Source organism: Calonectris borealis, chromosome 4 (assembly GCF_964195595.1).
Source record: "Calonectris borealis chromosome 4, bCalBor7.hap1.2, whole genome shotgun sequence".
In the NCBI taxonomy this organism is placed as follows: Eukaryota; Metazoa; Chordata; class Aves; order Procellariiformes; family Procellariidae; genus Calonectris; species Calonectris borealis.
This window is the reverse complement of record NC_134315.1, coordinates 45,060,362-45,080,726: the sequence shown is the minus strand read 5'-3', so window position 1 is coordinate 45,080,726 and position 20,365 is coordinate 45,060,362. Positions and strand designations below refer to the sequence as shown.

Below are 20,365 nucleotides of genomic sequence, written 5' to 3'. Positions count from 1 at the left end.
AGAAATAAAGTCTCCTGGCTGGAACATAGTTGTAATAAGCACAAAGGGGCAGCATCTTCATGGCTTATCAGGGCCATACAGGGTCCAAGCAATTTGTAATCCAGAAAAAAGCTAGTTTGCTGTTAAAAATTTTGCACCATCACTTAGGGGAGGAAATCAGGAAAGAAGAATTAAAATTCTGGCAACTGCCACAAGCCAAAGTCTGTAGGAAGTACGTGGGGGAAAAAAGAAGATGAGGGGGTGTGTGTGGGAGCTATCTGTAGCCCCTGTACTGCACTAGCTAGGAAGCAGGAAACGTACCATGAGTATTGTGTTATCAACTTGTCTTCTCAAAATCCTACTCATCTAGCCCAAGACTTGAAATTTCCTACTATAAAGGGTACCTGTAGTCTCATTCTTCTATCATGATACAAAGTAGATAGAGGTGCATCTTCTAACTGTGTAGCTCGACCAACAAAATTCTACTTTCCTTGTAAAGAGCACTTGCAATTGGATTGTTTCTCATTTTTTTCTGAAAAAAAAAGTTCATGGAATTCTTAATTTTATTACTAAAAGTACATTGTCATGGTCATCTTAAAGACTGTGTTACTCATATCTGTAAGAAGACTGGCTCATGGCAAGGCTTGACATGTTTGAAAATTAGGTTCTTTTTTTGCTTGCTGTTGTGAATGAAAAAGCAATTCTGATTCTGTGGTGAAGTTACAGTAGTGTTGTATGGGGGGGGGACAAGGGAGAATAATTATTCCCTTTTTCTTGATGCTGGTGAGGCCTCAGGTGGAAAAATGCTGAACCAAACTTTAAGACAGATGCAAACAGGCTGAAGTGAATCCAAAGAAGTCTAACATGTTAAGAAAACAGACTGACCTATGACAAAGATTGTGAGAGAAGAGTTTCAGTCAAGAAACTAAAAGGCTAGGAGGATGAGAAGGAGTGCAAATCTTCCTGTGCATAAAAATGACTGAAAATGAGCAAGCTTAACTTGTGAGGTATTTCTAAAATTGTGTCATATATTAAGGAAAAATGTAACAGTAACATAGATCCGGCAAGCTGCCTGTGGAAGTTATGGACTCTGCACTGTTAGGCAGCTGTAAAAAAACTGGTTAGACTAACTTCTGATTTAGATTGATCTAAATCATGTCTGTGTGCAAAACTAGATGATTTGAAGTTCTTTCTAGCTTACATTTCTATGATTCTGTGAGGGCTAAAATCCTTTTTTTTTGTTCTTTATATTCCAACATTTTCTGCTGTTGGAAACATATACATGTAATTTCAGAGAAAGTATTACTAAATTGGTAATTTTTAACATAATGGATTAAAACCTTGTTTGACTGCTCTGATGCCAAGAAAGGTTGTATAATGTAGATTACTAAAAAGTAAGCAAAATATTGTGTAAGCTTGTAAGTTTGTAGCATAATGCTGTAACCAAAACTAAGGCTTTCAATTTGTTCAAGTAGCAATGCTCTTACTGTTCTTTTGTGTGTAGAATGCCTTGGGATCTTGATGTTTGAGTCAAGACTGAAGACGTTACACTGAGGAATTACTTTTTAGTGGAAGCTTTTTGTATTGAAAAAAAAAATCACCTCTTTTATAGGGTTTAACTTACTATACAGCAAAGTAGTATATTTTGATTAGAGCTTTGGCAGTGAATATTCAGAGAGTAGGACAAATCTGTTTGGAAATTCAGAAGTCACAGGTTGTCAGAGGTTGAGAGTGACTCTCAGGTATGCCTCCTTACATGCAGCTTGCACCGTCTTCCCAGTCACAGATCTTTTCCTGTCTTTTCAGTGTCTCTTGGATGTTTCATTTCTACTTCAGGTTCAGCAAAACCGAATTGCTTTCCATCTAATCATCCTTCCCTTCTCACTGTCTTCCTCTGTCAATGGTGACTTCAGTGTTCTCCCAGTCATTCAGGTTTGTAAACTTGACAACTTCAACTCCTCTACCATTTTCTCTCAACTACTCAGTTGCATGTTCCTCTATTTTGTTTCTTCCCTCCCTACCAAATCTGCTCTACATCATGTTTCCCTTTTGCTGCAATGTAAATCTCTCTCTGCCATAACTTCCTCTCTGTTTGCTAAGGTCATTTTACTACTTTTGCAATATTCCTTTTCCCCCTGGATCAAATTCCAACCTCTCATCCTTGGCTTTTCCAGTTCAGCAGAATACCCTCACTTGAGTCTTCTATTTCATATCTCTCTCTACTACTTTTGTGCTTGGAACTAACCTTCTCTTTCCTCTGTAATCAAACCACCTTCCATTTCTGTCAAATTCCTCCAGAAAGCACTTTCCTCCTATATGCTTCCCTTTTTGTCATCGTATTCTTGGAGTCCTGCTGGCCCGTACCACGAGCTGCCAGCTCAACTCCCACTGTGTTTTTGCTGTATCTGTGTGGTGAATTTTAAAGCAATGCACACTCTGTTCTTACCCTTGAGATAAATATGCTGTGCATAGTCAGGGTGTGAGCTACTTCATTGCACTCTCTGCACTGCCTTCCTTAATGCCTAGCATTCTGTCAGGCTTAGTACGAGAGCAATACAGAAGAGAATTAAAAATGAAATATCCTGATAAGGCTGCAGAAAAAAATTCATATGATTGTGTTGCTTTTCGTAACTTTTCTAAAAATGTACAGTGACCAATTAGCATCATTAACAATTAGTACAGAGTTAAAACTGAAGATTTTCCTGAAATAGAGCACTAAGTGCTTCAATTCATGTGTCTAGGTCCAAATAATAGGCTTTTTATTGCCTTGAGTAATTTTAGACCTCATAAAAAGAATGATTTTGATGAATGCTTTCAGTTGCCTTAATTCCTAGAAAATGTTTTCCAGTATAGATTTTTTTTTTTTTACCCACTTCCAGGAGATTATAGTATCTCTCTCAAGAATGGGTGTTTCAGGAAAAAAACAGAAATGCAGCAAACTCATATGATTAGGTGTCTGTCAACAGAATCCTTGGTTGCTGACATAAGTGTGAAACTGAGGTATACAAATCAGCCATATGCATAAGTTTTTAGTCTAATGAAATAGTATTCAAATTATTTATATATCAATTTTAAAAAAAATTAAAAGCTCTTCACGTTGTTTTTGAAAGTACTAGCTTTTGTAATGCATACCTTACTCAAAGTTCTAATATGTATGTGACTGAATGACTTTGTGATAACTGTATTTAGACTATTATGCAAAAATTTTTAATTAAATCTTTTTGTCTTTGAGTAATATATAATATCATAACCAAAAAGCTATTATATTTTTACCTTGTATGCAATAGGAGGCAAGGCATACATTTATTAACTAGAGTTAATATTCAGATATTTAATGTTTTAGGGGACACATTTTGATATAGCGGTTGCTTAATTTTGAATTTTAAATTATTTTTTCCAACTTCTATTCTGACTATGCATTAGTAACTTCTAAACTACTTCAGTTACTTCTAAACAATCTTTGTTCAATTTAGTAGTTGAAGTTAATATTTATATAGATTACTTTCTAGAAATATAAAATATAAGACTTAGGTCACAACAACCCCATGCAACGCTACAGGCTTGGGGAAGAGTGGCTGGAAAGCTGCCCAGCAGAAAAGGACCTGGGGGTGCTGGTTGACAGCCGGCTGAACATGAGCCGGCAGTGTGCCCAGGTGGCCAAGAAGGCCAACGGCATCCTGGCCTGTATCAGAAATAGTGTGGCCAGCAGGAGCAGGGAGGTGATCGTGCCCCTGTACTCGGCACTGGTGAGGCCGCACCTCGAATCCTGTGTTCAGTTTTGGGCCCCTCACTACAAGAAGGACATGGAGGTGCTGGAGCGTGTCCAGAGGAGGGCAAGGAAGCTGGTGAAGGGCCTGGAGCACAAGTCTTATGAGGAGCGGCTGAGGGAACTGGGGTTGTTTAGCCTGGAGAAGAGGAGGCTGAGGGGAGACCTTATCACTCTCTAGAACTACCTGAAAGGAGGTTGTAGCGAGGTGGGTGTTGGTCTCTTTTCCCAAGTAACAAAAGATGGGACGAGAGGAAAAGGTCTCGAGTTGTGCCAGGGGAGGTTTAGATTGGATATTGGGACGAATTTCTTCACCAAAAGGGTTGTCAAGCCTTGGAACAGGCTGGCCAGGGAAGTGATTGATACCATCCCTGGAGATATTTAAAAGACGTGTAGATCTGGTGCTTAGGGACATGGTTTAGTGGTGAACTTGGCAGTGTTGGGTTTATGGTTGGACTTGATGATCTTGGAGGTCTTTTCCAACCTAAACGATTCTATGATTCTAAGGCTCTGGCAATACCTCGAGTGCAATACTGGTTAATATTGGACACAGGAACTGTGTCCAGCTTGTAACCCTCCCTCTCTGAGTCATTTTATTCAGGCATCCTTTGCTGTGCTCAGAGGGACTCTTCAAGCAGGATGCAGACAAGTGAAAAGGAGAAGGAAGCTATTTGTTGGTTCTAGCTGGGACTTGCAAGCTACTAGGCTGAGCACTGGTATGCTCAGTACTCCTGGTAAAAGTGCCCAGGGAGGAAGGGTTGGCCTTCACTTCTCCTTGGAATGGGCTGATCATCAGTCCTGCTGGATTTCTGTCTGTTGACTCCCTGGTTTTTTTCTGTACAGTATTATACCTTTTCAGGTCAATGTTTTTCCTCTTGAATTTTCAAGCTTCTTACTGCCTGTATCTCAGCCATCATAGCTTCTTTTCCTCCCTGTTCTTATCTCAAATGGCTCTTTTTGCTTTGTCAAGGCTCTTTCTTACAACTGAAAAAACTTTCTCAAAAGTCTGGGCCAAAGATACATGGCTGTGCCATTTCAGAATTAGGCCTTGTATCACAGACAGCTGAACTCCCAGGAGCAGACATTTCGGGATTAAGGCTTCAGAAACTAGAATGAGTACAGAAGAGGATTAGATTGAAAAAGCAGTGAAAATATTTCCGTGCTAGAGAAAACGAAAAGCATTTGGGTATTTAACTTCTCCCAGTCTTTACTTTATTATACTTGCTATTTTGTATTTAGGAAAAAGGGGCAGGGAGATACTTCTGCTAATAGACAATGATAGCATAAAAACAAATGGATGCTGATGTAGACCAGAAGTTATTAGAAAAGTGAAACTCTGGAACTTCCTTCCTTCTAGTGGGAATAAAAACCCAACTTTCATTAAAATTTGAGCTTCATAACCCTATGGTGGGGTTGGTCATCCTGTAGCAGAGTGGGAGATTTCTATAATGTAGGAGAGTCATTTATATGCATCTATGATGCCTATGGAGAGATCTGAAAATATTGGACAATTGATACAGATTACTTGGAATGAGCTTCTGTTGCAATTAAACTTTCTGAGATGCTACCTGTTCTTGTGATGTTCCAGAAAGCAGCCCTGCTCTGGGTCTTGTCGCACGTGCACAGTCAGGGACGACGTACAGCTGAGGCCTCTCATCCTTCTTGTGTGAGGATTCCTACGAAGAGTATGTGGCATGAGCGCTGCTAGTCCATCCTCAGTTTTAGTCTGAGATACATCTTACGTAGTCTTAGGGGATGTTCACAAAATAGCAATTTTTCCTGAGAATATGGTACATTTTATAGTTGTCGTAATGTTATGTACAACCTGAAGATAGATTGATAAAGCCTTTTAATGAAGAGGGGTATGCCATCTTGGACTAGAGACACACTTGCTCAGTGCTTAGGCCTTGACATATTTCTTAGTTATAACCAAAGAATAATAATGTACTTCCACTCACCGCATAGGCCGGTTTGGGGTTTGGAAACATTGGATTACCTATGGAAGTGTCTTTTGAAGGACCAGCTTTACACAGCAAACCTTCTTGGCTTTTACCATCGTGCTGAGGAGATGTTGAAGAAACTTTTGTTAGGGAATCTTAGCATGTGTTGTGAAGCAGGGATTGCTGTGTTGTACTTAACTGTGGGATACAGCGTTCTTGATTCTGGTGCTCTGAGTCTAAAACTTTGAGCCCTGACTAGACTTGGAAGCATGCATGTCTTCTGTAGACTATTCCTGTATACATTCGTATGCATGAGATTGAAAGGACATACTTAGCAGAAACGTTCTTACGATTCTATTCTGAGTAGCAACGTCTGTTGCTATGCTTCTATTACCTTGGCTGCTATGAATTTCATGGTGTTCTCAAAAGCAGTTATTTAAGCATAAAATTATCAAGTAAGTCAGATTTTTAAAAAAATTTGATTCTGCAATGTTTAGCTTCTGCTGGTTCTCCAACTGGCAGAGCTTCTATCTATCCCTCTGTAATAAGGCTGGGATTCCTGCTTGACCCCAGTGTCTTATGTTAGGCCGTTAGCACAGACCTTTTGTCCCAAGCCAAAAAAATCACAATGTGACATTGTGAGTTGAAGCAATAATTTAAAAAACTAATTCTTGCTAAATATTTTTGTTTCATCTGCTTCAGAAATTGTCATTGTTCTCTTAAGTGAACATAAGGCTTAGATCTTTCCAAGTTCCCATGCTCTGCATTGCTCTAAAACAAAAAGTTATCAGTTCAGAAAGAAGCTACGTTTCTGGAAAGTTCCAGCTGGTTTTATAGTATTATCACATCAGAAAGATGCAGGTAGTCCATTTAGTTTATAAAAAATATCATCATCTATTTTGTGGAATAGAAATAGTTGGCCTAAACCAGACAAAAGATACTTATGAGACTCGATATATTTGATTGTGAATTTTGTTTCACACGCTAATATCCATTGGATTACTGTCACGAAAAGATCTAGGGAATATGAGGGATTTTTCCCTTTTTTCCGGCCGCCTCTGGCACTGATAAGCTCTGGCTGTTTTTCATACGTGTTAATGTGGCTTTGGGAAGATCTTTGGGAGAAGATTTTTGAAAGTGTACAAAATGTTAAAAAGATTTTTGAAAATGGGTATTAAGTGTCACCAGCGGCTAGAACACCTCAGAAATATGTTAGAAAATGACTGAAGCCTATTAATGATGGCAGTCTTCAACAATGTCATAAACAAACACTGACAACAGCAAGTTGTCATAAAACAAAAAGGAGAAGATGGGTTACAGGCTTTTATATTTGGCAACCATGATTCTCTGAAAGGTTTTTTAACTGAGGGAACTTCAGCAGACCTTTGTTTCTATATTTGTTTATTCCATTTATTAAAGCCAGAGAAGGTCTGACTGTAGGTATATAAATGAGTAAAATAGCATTTGTGAATTTATCCACAAATGTTTATAGCATAAAATGTCCTGTGCAGATTTCGGATGTAGCTTTCCTTCCTATGTTATTGAAAAATATAAAGTTAGTGTTAATATCTTTATGGCCAGCAAGACTATGTGCTTTTTGGGTAGAAGAGGTAGGTCAAGTGCTTATCGCTGCTGTGTGTATGTATAATACACATCTCCAGACTCATAATGAAAAATACCAAGAAGCGGAATATTTACAGCTCCTATTATCTTCCTGTGCTCTCCACACTGGCATCGTTCATTGTACTTCCAAAGAATTTGTTACTAGCCCCTTTCATGTTGTTAAGAACTTCCTTTTTATCCTTTTAGCTTGTCCCTGAAGCTGAAGTCCCATCCTACTGGTACAGGGCAGACAAGGACAGATCTTCAGCTATTCAGATAGAAACTGTCTCTATCGGTTGCGAAAATGTGAAAATCTGTTTTTCATATGCAATTGGAACAGATATTTTAGAAATGACCTAAAATGGAAGGGATTTTTTTTTAAAGGCAGATTTTAGTTTTGATAATAAAGAAGTAGGACTCTACTTGCTTAGGAAATGGGAATTTGGGAGCCAAGCCTCTGCAGCTCCTCAGCCAGCTTGTTTCCAGGCTGCCTGGCTCTGGAGCCAGCTGGCTTCAATGTCTGGGTAAAGTGGCAAGAAGTGGGGCAGGATTCCAACACAAATTTGTCAAAGTTGCACACTGTCTGGAAAATTCTGATTTGGAAAAAAATAAGTATTTTATTCTCTCGTGAAAACTTCCAGCCAGATAGTTCTATCTGTTTGCTTATCTAGGAAATGTTCATGAAAAAAGAAGTATATCGCCTAATGCCACAAATAAAAACCAAGCTAATTTGAGATTTTGCAGGGGACAGATGCATGAAATATTTAATCATGTCATAAGTTTTATGGTGTTTGATGTTAATATCTCCAGATTATTGAAGCTTTCAGGATGTGAGCAATAATATGGGATAGCACAAATCCTAACCCGAAGGCAAAAAAAATACACACCCCCCCAATACTATTTTTCTCTCATAATTATTGGAAAAAGAGGATCTAACTGGGATTTTTGGAACTCTTAGTACTGAATCATATTATTTCAAAGATGCTGATATCCTTCTTGTTAAAAGGAAGCAAAAAGTTTGAATTTAATAAGCATTATTTTTATATATAATAAAATAATGCCTTCTGTCCTCAACACTTGAACAACTTTAGATAAATTGCTGTTGGCAGACTTAATTGGTGTTTTTGCATTTCCTTGTTCTTTTTCAGTTTCTAATTATTTTGAATAATCCATTTAGCTGTAATTTCAATTGGCTTCTGCCAAAAGATTATCTATCAATTAGTTAAGTTGGTCTCCTTGACAACAAGAGATCTGGTTCTGAACAAGTGATTTCACCTTACCTTTTTTTTTGATGAATAAAATCTGTGTAGCAATCTACTCCTATTGCTCCTTTTTCTGTAATTCATTCAGCTGAGGATTTGTTTCAGGTGTTGCCTGAGCCTGTAGCTATTGACCAAGTAGTTTGTTTTCATTTCTGCTTTTTTCCCATTCTTCTTTCTTCGCTTGGCCCCATGCCTTATTTTATGCTTTAAGCACAGAGGCTGACATCCAGTAAAACAGTCTTAGGTTTTGTTCAAGTGCTGTCTATTTTTGTCCGATTTTCTTCTACAGTTCTCTGCCTAGCATGAAGACAGCCTCACATTCATTGTATTACTTTGAAAATTCTCAACTTTCACTCTTTTGGTTAGGGGCTGGATCTCTTCCTATTTAGAGCATGTCATAAATGTAAATCACCTTTTTAAAATAGAAGGCTTTTGTATATGAGTCTATAAAATCAACTGGCTGTTTCCAGTTTATGAAGTGTATCCTGTTGGATGTGATCCACTGTTGGATCACCTTTCTCAAGGGAAGATGAACAAGGTTTCTGAACCTCAGATTTGTTTGAGATTGAGATAAGTGTTGCTTCCCCTTTCTGCTTTTTCCGTAACTCAACTTCTGAGTACAGTCAGACATGCTGTTTTGTGGCACTGCACTTGAAATTTGGAGTTTATCATAAAACTAATTTATGCAAATTACCTTTCTCAATTTCTATTTGCCATAGGCAAATAGTAAAATTCATCAGATACTTATTTCAATAAGTGTACCTCAGAAAATTCTATTTCAGCTCGAAACTGCATATTTGTAGTTTGAAAAGCAAATAGACATAAAGATTTGGAAGGAGTGGAAAAGTAATGGTGGTGTTATAAAAATCAATAGTATTTCTCCTCATCCTTTCTCTCACATTGCCTGAAATACGGCAGAGAATACTACGCATCCATCATAAGAGAATGCTGCAGAATTGGAGGGACTTGTAGTGATGATAATTGCACGAATGAAAAGGCTGGTAGGATGAAGGACTGAAAAGGTGAGGACTGTCTACTTTAAATAGAGATGAAAGCTAAAAAGGAATATAGAATAATGAATGATTTTGAGTAGACAGCGGCTTTCCCTATCATCGTATTCAGTGTTAGAATATGGGGATATTAATTGAAAACTGATTAATGGTAAACTGGGTGTTAAATTTAGATGTGGGGCTTTTTGTTCAATGAGAGTGTGGGATTATTACTATGGGAAGGTATTAAAGTCAAGGGATTTAACAGGATTCAAGGGGACTGGACTGTATCTCACTACACTCATTGTTTAGTAAAATGTGGTTAAGGTAAAATATCATCCTTCGGGCTACCAACCTCTAATGTTTCATGGTTATAGTGAGACCTTTATGGGAGGAGGTTTTATTATCATACTTTTCTTATATATTCTTGGACTTTTGTCGAAGCAAATTGTGCTGCCTGTTTCAAGGAACAGGATGCTGAACTAGATAAAGGACAAAAATTATACTGTGTTAGATTTATCTTTTTATGCTCTCTAATCTTTAGTACAGTGAAAAAAAGCTGTTGTACCCTGCAAAGTTGACCTGGAAAATTTAGACTTCTTGATCTGGAAGCTTTCAGCATTCTTTAACTTTTTTTAACAGCTTTAAGAAGACACTTTGTCTGTCTTAACTATAGTAGCACTAGTGGAGTGATAGAAAAGGCTTTAAAAAGTTCTTTAGTTTGAATATGTTTGATGACCTTTTCTTACATATTCTAATTTTGAGTGAATTCTTAAATTCCCAGTAACAATTGTCCCTTCTAACTTCTGTTAAGAATAGCTGAAGAGGGGAAAAATAACAGTTAACTGGATGGAGCTACTTTTTAAGCAACTGAATGGCTTAAAAAGCAATTTTAAGGAAGGGGGAGAACAACTGAATAACTGAACAACAACTTGATAAAGATACATGCTCCATGTTAAAAGAAAATGTCTGGTTCTACAACTAAAACATTGAATTTTGTCAGTTTTGTTTACTTTAAGTTAGGGCATTAAAAAAAACTGAGGAAAAACTACACATCTTCTACATGTTGTAGAGATTGTGATATGTAATATTTTTATGACCTTGGAGAAGCTCTGAGAGATGCAACAGGATCCAGACCTGTTATTTGATTTGACCTACATTAGACTGCAAAACTGCTGGTTAGTTCTAATGAATCAGCCATTGTTCATGTCGAACTGCAGGTTTAAAACATGTTTGTCAACAGTACAGAGGGCATATTCTTTTTCTGGAATCTTTTTTGCTGCATTTGTGTGTACAAAGTTAGCAAAATGAGACGAAGCAATGCTGAAAATGTTAAATTGCTATGATTGCTACTTTTAGTATAATGTGGTTTAATATTTCAATTATTTTAAAGAATCTTTAAATATAAAAGCTGTGAGATCAAGCTTTAACCTATATAAAATGTCTTAAGTTAAGGTATTGCTTCTTGATATGACAAAATAGCATGCATATTGAATCGTTTTCCTCTATTTTTCCTCTGCTGCTTTAATGCTTGTTGTGGGTTACACTTTGCACTGTATGTTAGAGTACGACTTTTCCTCCAAACAGAACAGCACTTTTCTGATGTCGTACTCAGTGAAGAATACCTCAATCTTGGTGTAGAGCAGGTGTGCAGTCTTATATCCAGTGACAAACTCACAATTGCCTCAGAAGAGAAGGTAAGACCATCTATATCCCAGTATTCTTTTTATCCTTTTGGATGAGAGAGCGAGCTTGCTCTTATAGCCCTTGTACAGTTGTTTGGATGCGTTCTTTGTTTCCTCGGTGCAATTAGACATGTATTGTGCTCATGTTTAAAGGATTTTTCCCAAAAGCGTAAAGGATTTTTCCCAAAAGTGTTGTCAGTCTGATGTTGAAAATTAATCTCAACTCTTAAAAATCATAAAACTGTATTAAATCACATAACCCTTTGTTCTTTGAAAAAATGGAAACTAAATTAAATGGAAATTCCTTCTCATCTTCAAGCAGAACAAACAGAACAAATGCTGTGAGTCTCATACGCAGGAGTTTGGTTTACCAAGGGATAAATAACTCAAAAATAGCAGTTTGAAGAGCAAATATATGTCATCTACTAACTTTAACATCAGCAGTCCCACAAAGGTATTAAAACTCCATGTATATGTGGGCTGTTTAGCCTAACTGAACAAATGTGGGTTGCAAAGGAGATGGCTAGGTAGCTTGGTATAACCAAACTTGAGTTTAAATATGTGTTGGCTCACCTTTAGCTAGATCTCATTCTTTTAAAGCCGTTTTGAAACTCTGTGGTCTTCAGTGAGCCCAGTGCATCTCTTTGAACCTCTGATGGTTTTCAGGTTGTTCATTTTTTAATCCAGTTGTGATCAATTTTAAAATATGTTGGGTTTCTTTTTTCCAAGGAGTATATAGTTGTACTAAAACCTCTGTTTAAATGAGGCTAAATTGCATTCAAAAGTATGTTTGACTACTGATTTGTATGGCTAGGTAGTGTTTCACGTTAAAACCTTTTTGAAACTTTGAAGCTAAGAACTATCTGCTTAAACTGCAACTAGCAAAGTCATGTTGCTGTTCCCATAATACCCTGAAGATCTGGTTTTATCACTTTGAATTTGATACATGTGATGCTGCTTCTGTGGAGTGTAATTAAGCTTTTAATGCTCTAGTGTATCATGAGCTGCTGTGCAATAGAGGAGAAACTAGGCTTGGGATCGCTTCTCCTAGTAAGACTCAGTGATGATAAGTAATTTGAATGATGATGTGGCAGGCCGGTTTTCCAAGAAAGGAAGAAAAGTATGAGGATTGTAATATCGCTGCTGCTGTGTTGTTTGTTTACCTAGTTTTATTGGATTTTCAGTATCAATGAAATTACCGTGTGCATTTTGTCAACGTAGCACAGCTATCCTTGAAACACTGGTGGAGGAGTGATGTAAAACAAGACTACCTAATGCATCCTTAGAATTTTGTAGTGGATAAATATGGAAATAATGAGAGCTGTGACTGCTGTCGTCTTTTCTTACGTTAGGAATTTTAGTGTAAGCAAACACTATTTTTGGAGGCACATTGATATTTTCATACGTATGAACTTGTAAGTCAAGGGACTCGCATTTGTTTGTTTCCTGGAAGGTATTTGAAGCAGTGATAGCGTGGGTAAACCATGACAAAGACATAAGGCAGGAGCTAATGGCACGCCTGATGGAGCATGTTCGGCTGCCTTTGCTTTCCCGAGAATATTTAGTTCAGGTAAGCAAAAAGGAATACTAATTCTTCTGCACGTGAACATTTCTGTTTATTTTTTTTTAATGCCAGATGGGTAATTTTAAATTTAAACAAGTGTAATGTAGTATGTTACTGATAGTAAATATAAACAGACAGCCATCACCACATATGCATGTGCACACACACACAAAGTGAAATGAGGGATTCCCACATAGAGGATAACATATATAAGTAATTTATCTGTTTGGCTGACTACTTGTCATACCACATTAGTAATTTGAACATTTAATTTGCTGAGATCAGGTTAGCTTTCATTTGTAATATGATCTTTGATACAAGATTTGTTTTCATAAGTGAATTTTCAACTTCAGAATTGTATCTATTGTTTAAGTTGATTAGGAATTAATGACAAAGGAAACATTCCTTTACCTGGTTCAGATAGAATACATTTTTTCAAATTTTGTAATCTCATTTTGAATATTCTGGTGTCAGGACAAATATTTAAGATTGAAAATATGAGTTCGCTATTAACATTGGTTAGTAGGTTGGTAGGTGTTTATTTTAGAAATTCCATTTTTGTGATACAGATTTCTTCCACTTCGTGTGGGTTGTTTTGGGTTTTTTTTGTTTTGGTTTGTTTTTTGGGTTTTTTTGCTCTTGTGGTTTTTTATTGTTGTGGGGTGGCTTACTAGTTTGTTAAATTAGTCTCTGCTATTCCCCCCTTAAAAGTGTTCTGTACTCTCTGTATTTGAAAAGTCAAGAAATGTTCCTGATTGTAAGAAAAGTGATTTACTTTGCCTACCACTGTTTCTTCCATTTACTAATTGAGAATCAAAATCTCCTGATTTTTTTTTTTCTTCTTAGTTACTGCATATTGCCATCACATAAATTTGTGTCTAACAGTGGTTAAATAACAATCTAAAAAATCAGATTAATCTGCATTTGTGTGATATAACACAGGTTTTCTGACACTTCAGATTGTGATTTGTGTTTTACTTCCTTAACATGCTCAGACCTTGTTAAACTTCTATTAATAAACAGAGAGTTGAAGAGGAAATATTGGTTAAGAACAGCAGTGCTTGTAAAGATTACCTCATTGAAGCTATGAAGTATCACTTGCTGCCAACTGAGCAACGAGCATTGATGAAAAGCACTCGAACAAAATTGAGAACACCCGCAAGCCTTCCAAAAGTAAGACCCTTATTTTTCCAATATATTTATTTCTTCAAACTCTGTTTTAAAAGATTTCATGAGAGCATGACCGTCACTTGGGGTATTCCAGTAAAAGTTTTTGTACCAGAATTATTTATCACAAAAATATTACTTTGTGATTAGCTTTATGCTCCATGCTATTATGATATACATGTTTTCGTCTCCCACCTACACACACCACCACCACTACCTGCCCTCCCAATAAATACTTTTTAATAAGTGCTTCAGCATTTGAGAAGTATACAATTATAGGGAAGTAAGCCTGTTTTTTTAAAAACAATCAAAACAAAACAAAGACTGAAGTTTCTGAGTTGAGAAATTTTATTGAATTTTTAGCTAAATATTGCCTTTCATTCATTCTAGGAGAAAACAAACCAAACATTAGATATTATCTTCTTCCCAGTGAAGTAAAGAAGTTTTCTTATAGTACTACTATGGCAACTGCAATAATGGAATAGGAGATTCCGTTCAGCAGATTTAGCACATTTCTCTCAAAGGAGCCAGATAAGGCTGTTCTGTGATGGATGGGCACAGTTCCATTGAACATCATAGACACTGAATTCTCATACCTCAGGTCAGAGCAGGATGCAAAGTTACAGCAGGATCTGCCTCGTTCATGGGAGCTCTACCTAGATTCTAATTGCTTCCTGCTTTTCCACCTCAGATAGTTCCTCTGGACACAATAATTAGAAATTGCATGTGTTTTTAAAAAAATGAATTTTGCCTAGCTTGCAAGACTGAAATTTCTTATTTAGGAAAACCATCCTTGAAGCTTGCTTTATTTTTTAACACTGTTTTGATCTTTCAGGTGCTCTCATATATGCAAATAACTAACAAATGTTATTATGTCCCTTCTAGTTGATGATGGTAGTTGGAGGACAGGCACCAAAGGCAATTCGCAGTGTTGAATGCTATGATTTTAAAGAGGAACGCTGGCATCAGGTGGCTGAATTGCCTTCCAGAAGATGTAGAGCGGGTAAATGATGCCTAATTTTTTGTTGCGGTTGGTAATGCTTCAGAATTTAGGCATCTGTATAAAGCATCGTATGTTCTTTGGAACAGTACTTAAGATATTTATCTGAGAAGGGCTAAGCCTTGACTTCAGTGATCATGGTAAAAATTTGATTCACTTGCTAACGTGGAACAATACAAGTTTGATAACTTGATCTTACTTTGTGTTTCGGTTTGTAATCTCTAGAATAAACTATTTATTATTACCTCCCATAGATACAGAGGGTAAATAAATTTAAATATTAACGCATTATAATAGTGAGTAATTTTACTATTAAAATACTCTATTATTATTAAATGAGATGAAGAATGTGAAGAAGTGACCAACCGATACTAAAAATGTGAAAATGTGATCTTAAAGCAGCTGAGATATCTAAGCAAGAAGAAATTCAGCAAGCATGATATTCAGAAGTGTGAGCTATTAGTAACAAAAAGTGTCAGAACTTCTGGTGCTTAATCTGAATGAAGTGTGGCTCTAGCACACTGTCAAAAGCCTGATAGTGTAGGGAGCACTGAAAATTGTGTCAAGTAACTGTATACTTAGGACAGTACAGAATAAAATCAATTGGCAAAGAGACTAAAACGCTCATCTTCCCTTCCTGTTTCCCTGCTCTAGGAATGGTGTACATGGGAGGCATGGTTTATGCTGTTGGTGGTTTCAATGGTTCTTTGAGAGTTCGCACAGTAGATTCCTATGATCCGGTGAAGGACCAGTGGACAAGTGTTGCTAATATGCAAGACAGGAGAAGCACACTGGGAGCAGCTGTATTAAATGGCCTTCTTTATGCTGTGGGAGGATTTGATGGGAGTACAGGTATATTTGCCTTTATACACTGCTGATTTGCTTTGACTGCTCTTGACATAATTGTATCAAATTTCAATGTCTCTTTCCTGTAGCTGTGATGAAACCAAGCACGAGGGTAGCCTGGCATCTTGTGCTGTGGAATGTGCTTTCATGGTTACATCCTTCTACCTGAACAGTGGACTGTTTGCTCCCGTCTAAGAGTTCAGGCATAATGACTAGTCAATCTTTGACAAGTTCCCTTTCAGTATTCCTTCTACAGTCAGAGTCCTTAACTCATGGAAGATGTGAGCAGAAAAAGTACCTGGTCTCTTTTGTCCTACTTGCATATGAAATATACCTCTGCATTTTCGTGTGGTGTAAATAGTATTACAAACAGCTTTCTCTGACCTGTGAGGAGGCTTTGGACATACACTGTTCATTCTCTTCACAGGTGCATTAAACCATTTGTGCAGAGATGATCCTTTTCCTTAATAACTATTACAGAAGCATATGTAGGAAAGAGCATTGTGACTTAATTAAAAAGAATGTCCTCTAGGACAAGAGGAAATGGCCTCAAGTTGCACCAAGGGAGGTTTAGATTGAACATTAGGAGAAATTTCTTTACTGAAAGAGTGGTCAGGCCTTGGAACAGGCTGCCCAGGGAAGTGGTGGAGTCACCATCCCTGGAGGTATTTAAAAGACGTGTAGATGAGACCCTTAGGGACATGGTGTAGTGGGCATGGTGTGTTGGGTTGACGGTTGGACACGATGATCTTAGAGGTCTTTTCCAACCTGTATGATTCTATGAAAGAAAAAAAATCCAGGGAAGAATTTTTCAGAGTTCCACAAAAGCTTTTATTGATTTGCCCATTTTCAGACACCAAGAATGGGTTGACTGTAATTGGCTATCTAAAGGACATCAGTTGTGCCTTTTGCACAATAATTAACAGTCCTTAAAATGAAATAATTTGAATTTTCAGATAGGAGGAATTTTCCGGGAGGTAGACAGTATGTTGCACCTAAATTTATAGAGAAAATAATGTTATATTGTCTTCGTAGGTTTATCATCAGTCGAAGTTTACAACTTAAAGACTAATGAGTGGTTTCATGTAGCTCCAATGAACACAAGAAGAAGTAGTGTTGGCGTAGGTGTTGTTGGAGGTAAGTTGTCAAATGATATTAAAAAGAAGAGGGGGGGGAATGCAATCATTTACCTTACTACCTTTTCTCACTTTTGAGAACATACTTGATTTATGTTTTTGCTCAACCTTGTAATTCAAATGGTATGAACAACACGTAATCATTCTACTTGGTTTTGACCAGCTTTCAGCATAGTTGTTTTAAATTTTTTTTCAGAGCTTCAACTGTGCCTGAGGCCAGCTGAGGAAAAGCTCGCTACGCATGCATGCTCTAGGTTACGCATGTCAGCAAAGCTAGAGAGCCCGATTACTGAAGTGATGACCTTATAAATTGGCCTTTAGTGATGTAGCACTGCAGTATTGTCAACTCTGTTATCTGTGGCTGACTTTGCTGGTTGCACTCTGGGGATGGTCTCAAGGACAGTGCCAGGAAAACTGCTGACTTTCGATCAGCTCGGTGGTGAATAGCCTGGATGTCGCACAATGCAGACCTTGGCTGGCTCTTGGGTCTTAAAACAGTTTTAGGCATGTGTTTTAACTGCATAGGAACTGCTGCTGTTTCTGACCTGAAAATGCAGACTGTACAAGTAATTTTCATCTGAATTTTTGGTATTTCTAGGAAGCCTATTTGGGAGCTTCCGATGTTGGACATACTTGAATTAGCTTGCTTTTGAACAATTCTTAATTAAAAACAGGGTAAAGTACCTTTTGTATTTCAGCTAGGCAATTTACAATCTTTTGCCTCACGTTGTTCTTGTTAGATACTGGCTGCCTTTTACATCCTAAAAATGACAAGAACTATAGTGTACTATCTTAAACTATTTACAAAATAGAAACTCGAACTGATTGATGACAGGTACTGATTAGTAGCTAATTCAGAGAATGATGACTTCCCCTCAGCCTGTGTACCAATATAGTCTGTGTGCATTAGAAATTTGTAGGTTTCTGTTGGTTGCCCTTCTAGGTAAACTGTATGCTGTTGGTGGCTACGATGGGGCGTCACGTCAGTGCCTTAGTTCAGTAGAATGCTATGATGCTAATACAAATGAGTGGACCTATGTTGCAGAAATGAGCACTAGGCGGAGTGGAGCAGGTGAGTGGACAAGAATCAACTATCCTTGTAAAACTGAAACAAATTTGTGGTTTTAAAATGTATCTAAAAACATAAAAGGTAAGCTAAAGTCTGAGTCTAATGGAATGTGTTAGTCTTAGATGGCTGATATATTGCAGGTTATAAACACAAAACTGTCCTACAGAGTAAGATTCAGTCTGTTAATAGTAAATATCTTTCCTTGCTTTTTCATACTTTTCATATTCCACTTCTTCCCATAACTTCTGATGTTTTTAACACACAGACTAATATGCATGGATTGTGACAATCAATTTAATATCACCTAAATACTGAAGTATCAAAATCTAGATGGCCAGGATGAAAAAACGTCATTTCTTCAAAGATGTCTCTTTGCCAGAGTAGGGCTGATTTTTCTAATAGCGTTCTCAGGTTGACTTTACATGTGAACTGTGACTAGATTTCCACCTCTTTGGAGGACTTGTTTTGCATTCTGATTCACTGCAGGAAATTTTGTCCTTGTTCATTCTTAAGTTTGTATTACTGGTTTCATCTTATTACTTCCACTTATGTACCCTTTGTTTCATCTTCAGTAATTCTTCTCATCACCTGGTGTTTACATCCTTTGGATATGTATAGGCTACTACATGTTATCCTTCCTTATCGTTTAGCCAAGGTATATCCATTTATTTCTTTATAATCTTAAAAATCCCTTCTTTTTTTTTTCGGGGAATTTTTTTTTTCCTTCTTGCGATTCTGAGTATGTATATTTCTCTTTAAAGACATCAAAAGTGCCTGTGGTATTTTGCTTTTGTTTAACGAAATGATGCTTCCACAGCTTAAATTGACTTTAGCATTTTCATTATCTATTTATATTATGGACTCAAATCTCATTTACTGTTCACTGTCCTCTATTTGTCTTTTGGTATTTCAGGTTTTTTCAACTCGCAGAAGTTGTTTTATTTCTCTAGATGCGTTCCCATGGACTTTTTCAAGTCAAATTGCATGATACTATTTTTCTATGTTTATTTTTTCAGTTGTTTAAGTCACTTTTTCCCTAAGTACTCAATGGTGTTTTTTAGCAACACCCTTCAAATATCTACTGGTGATTGCATTAACGTGCTTCATAACTGGAAGTGATGTTGCTACAAATAAAATTGGATGGACTCCTAGTATGCTCAGTAGATAATTAATAGTTATCCCAACTTTTCATCTTGCCTTCCATTATTCTTTATTAACTCTGAACAGTTTTTAATCTGTATAATGATGTTTAAATTAAGTCCAAATTATTTCAAAAGAAATATGTATTAAAATCATTACTAAAATTAAGATACTTAGTTTGTGATACTTCCATTATACCGTTACAAAATCAGCAAGCTGATACATCTTATTGCCAAAAGTAATGTTTTGATTGTGTTTCTAAACTAAAACTACGATGTTAATGAAGGAAACATGATACACTGTGTCTCAAGAAAACAGTTGTCTTGTGAATCTTCTAGTTACTCAGTCTGTGCATCTTGGAAGTAAATTCTGGATTAAAAACTGGCCAGAGTTGCAATAAGGGTACCTTTAAATACTCCTGTCGAATATTGGCAAGTTTTGAGGAAAATATTTATATAAAATGGGCAAATTACAAGTATCATTATACAGATAAATAGTGTTGGTGGGTTGTGACAAAGCTTCATTTTGCAATCTGCCTGCACACCCATTTTACCTCAGCGGTTTTTTTTTTTAAATATTCCCTTTTTGCAAACTATCATTGTGCTTGTAGCCAATTTATATGCTAGATATTTTCAGATTTTTTTTTTTTAAATGTTGAATTATTTTTACGACTCTGAAATTTAGTGCCTTAGATACACTAACTACTGGGATCTTTCTGCCCCTCTCTTCCCTTGTCCTAGAGTTCAGGATCGTGTTTGTTTCCTCAACTGTCTGCTGCCTTTTACCTTATCCTCTGATTAAAAAAAAAAAATTGGAGAGGAAAAGTAAATGTAGTCAGTTATTTCAGGTTCATGTAATTGAGTAAAATAATCAACATTCTTCTGTGCCACTCTTTTAAATACATGGAAAATTATATTCGTGCATGGGGGAGGAGTGGGTGGTAATGTGAAAATCTTGACTATTGATTGAGCTTGGCTGTAGTGCCCAAATATCCAAAACCACCAGAACTGTTTCAAGTGGCGATCAGTCTTGGTGATGTTATGGGTGCTAACTAAAGAGAATTTTGTTCCTGTATTAAACCTTTGGATCTCTGGTCATCTCAAGGAACTTAAGCCCATCTCTATTCCTACTGCTTCAGCTGCAGAGGTTAACTCTCAGTTACTCTTCTTTAGTACCAACTGCTTCTCAGTTGATCAATACGGGGACAGATCTGTTTCCAG

At 37.0% G+C, this 20,365-nt stretch overlaps 1 protein-coding gene across 3 annotated transcripts in view; it reads left to right on the top strand.

Annotated features, from left to right (window-relative positions):
- KLHL2 (kelch like family member 2) overlaps window positions 1-20,365 on the top strand; it is a 62,265-nt gene that overhangs the window by 37,463 nt on the left and 4,437 nt on the right. For 2 of the 3 annotated variants that reach the window (XM_075149389.1, XM_075149388.1), the window contains 7 exons: window positions 11,126-11,235; window positions 12,677-12,793; window positions 13,811-13,960; window positions 14,840-14,957; window positions 15,609-15,806; window positions 16,836-16,937; window positions 17,880-18,008. In XM_075149389.1, the coding sequence (XP_075005490.1) occupies window positions 11,126-11,235; window positions 12,677-12,793; window positions 13,811-13,960; window positions 14,840-14,957; window positions 15,609-15,806; window positions 16,836-16,937; window positions 17,880-18,008 (924 nt within the window). The other variant, XM_075149390.1, reaches the window with a different exon arrangement.